The 1,415-nt window shown below is 36.1% G+C and overlaps 1 protein-coding gene across 1 annotated transcript; it reads left to right on the top strand.

Moving 5' to 3' along the window:
- Positions 1 to 430: 430 nt before the first annotated feature.
- LOC100259386 (auxin-responsive protein SAUR32) lies at positions 431 to 1,178 on the top strand. Its single transcript, XM_002272578.5, has one exon. The coding sequence runs from the start codon at positions 634 to 636 to the stop codon at positions 943 to 945; it is 312 nt and encodes a 103-aa protein (XP_002272614.1). The 5' UTR covers positions 431 to 633; the 3' UTR covers positions 946 to 1,178.
- Positions 1,179 to 1,415: the final 237 nt, after the last annotated feature.

Here is a 1,415-nt window from a genome sequence, read left to right on the forward strand (position 1 = left end):
AAATGAATATCCTTATTAGCAATTCAATTTGTTGTAATGTGATTATGAAAATAAACAAGTTTATGCACGGTAACATACTAATTAATAATATGATTTAAATAATTTTAATAAAGTCATTTTTATTTGTATTAAAGAAATTAAGCATTAGCAAAAAATGATTGGTATGGTAGATATTATGATGTGTCATTTTCGTAAAACCCCATGAAAGGTCTATAGCCATTGTAAGAAGGGTAGGCGCCGACTTGGAACAATTTTTTTTTTCTTTAAAAAAAATTTAAAAATAAATGAAGGAATTTTGAAAGCGCATTCCGCCAAAGTAATTTTAGAAGGAATTTTCATGTTGCACCATGCCCTACCTATGGTATTCCTCCAAAGTAAAGGGAGCTGGGCACACGAAGAACCAAGACCATATAATAAAAAAGAGAGGACTACAAATTCTCTAATAAATAATTATATAAATATGATTCCAAGTATTAAGTACAAGCCAACCCCTCGCACGTACACTTTATATTCTCTTCTCCAGAAGAACCTTCATGTATATATATAGAAGGCCTCATTCTATATGGTCTATACTTGGTACAATTATTCACAATAAGTCTTTGTATTGGAAGTTGGCTTATTCTGTTGAAGAATATGCAGGAGGAGAAGAAGATGAAGGTGAAGAAGGGCTGGCTTGCGGTTGAAGTAGGGTTAGAGGAGGAGGATGGAGGCTTCCAGCGCTTCGTTATTCCCATATCCTACTTATACCATCCCCTCTTCAAGAGGCTCTTGGAGAAAGCTCAAGAGGTATACGGCTTCCACACGGCTGGGCCGCTGCGCCTCCCGTGTTCCGTCGATGATTTCCTCCATCTCCGGTGGCGGATTGAGAGGGAAAATGGCTCCCACCACAACCACCACCACCATCATCACCACCTCTCCGGTGCCTTGTCCTTCCACTCTTGTTGATGGGGTCATCATGGACACACACACACTACACCACTTGGGTTTCCCCCCCTTTTTTTTTCTCCTTTTTTCCTACTTTTTCTGGGCGGGTTTTTGTTAGGAGTTTTGTGAGGGAAGAAGTTTCCCAATTTCATCATGTTTTTATTGATGATGAATGAAAGTGCATGGTTAATTATGTGTAATTAAATGTCTCTTTTATATAGATATATAAATAATTAAGGAAAACACTTCTCCAATTTTTGGGTTTGCGGTGATGTTTTCTTTAGAGTATTTGATTGAGTCCCAGTTACACATGATATGTTCTTTGATTTTGGTATTGTTCTGAAAGGATTGAGAAAGTTGGGATTAATTGAAAAAGTGGTCTTTACCAATTTCAAGTGTCACTGATTTAGATCTGATTGTAGAATTTTTAATTAAAAAATGATTAGATTTGTGCATTAAGGCTTTTCTTATCAAGTTATTTAAATTTTTTC

This window comes from Vitis vinifera, chromosome 7 (genome assembly GCF_030704535.1).
Source record: "Vitis vinifera cultivar Pinot Noir 40024 chromosome 7, ASM3070453v1".
NCBI classification, from domain to species: Eukaryota; Viridiplantae; Streptophyta; class Magnoliopsida; order Vitales; family Vitaceae; genus Vitis; species Vitis vinifera.

What these genes read in the sequence shown, in the direction of transcription:
- LOC100259386 (XM_002272578.5), top strand. Translation starts at nt 634, where the DNA reads ATGCAGGAGGAGAAGAAGATGAAGGTGAAGAAGGGCTGGCTTGCGGTT.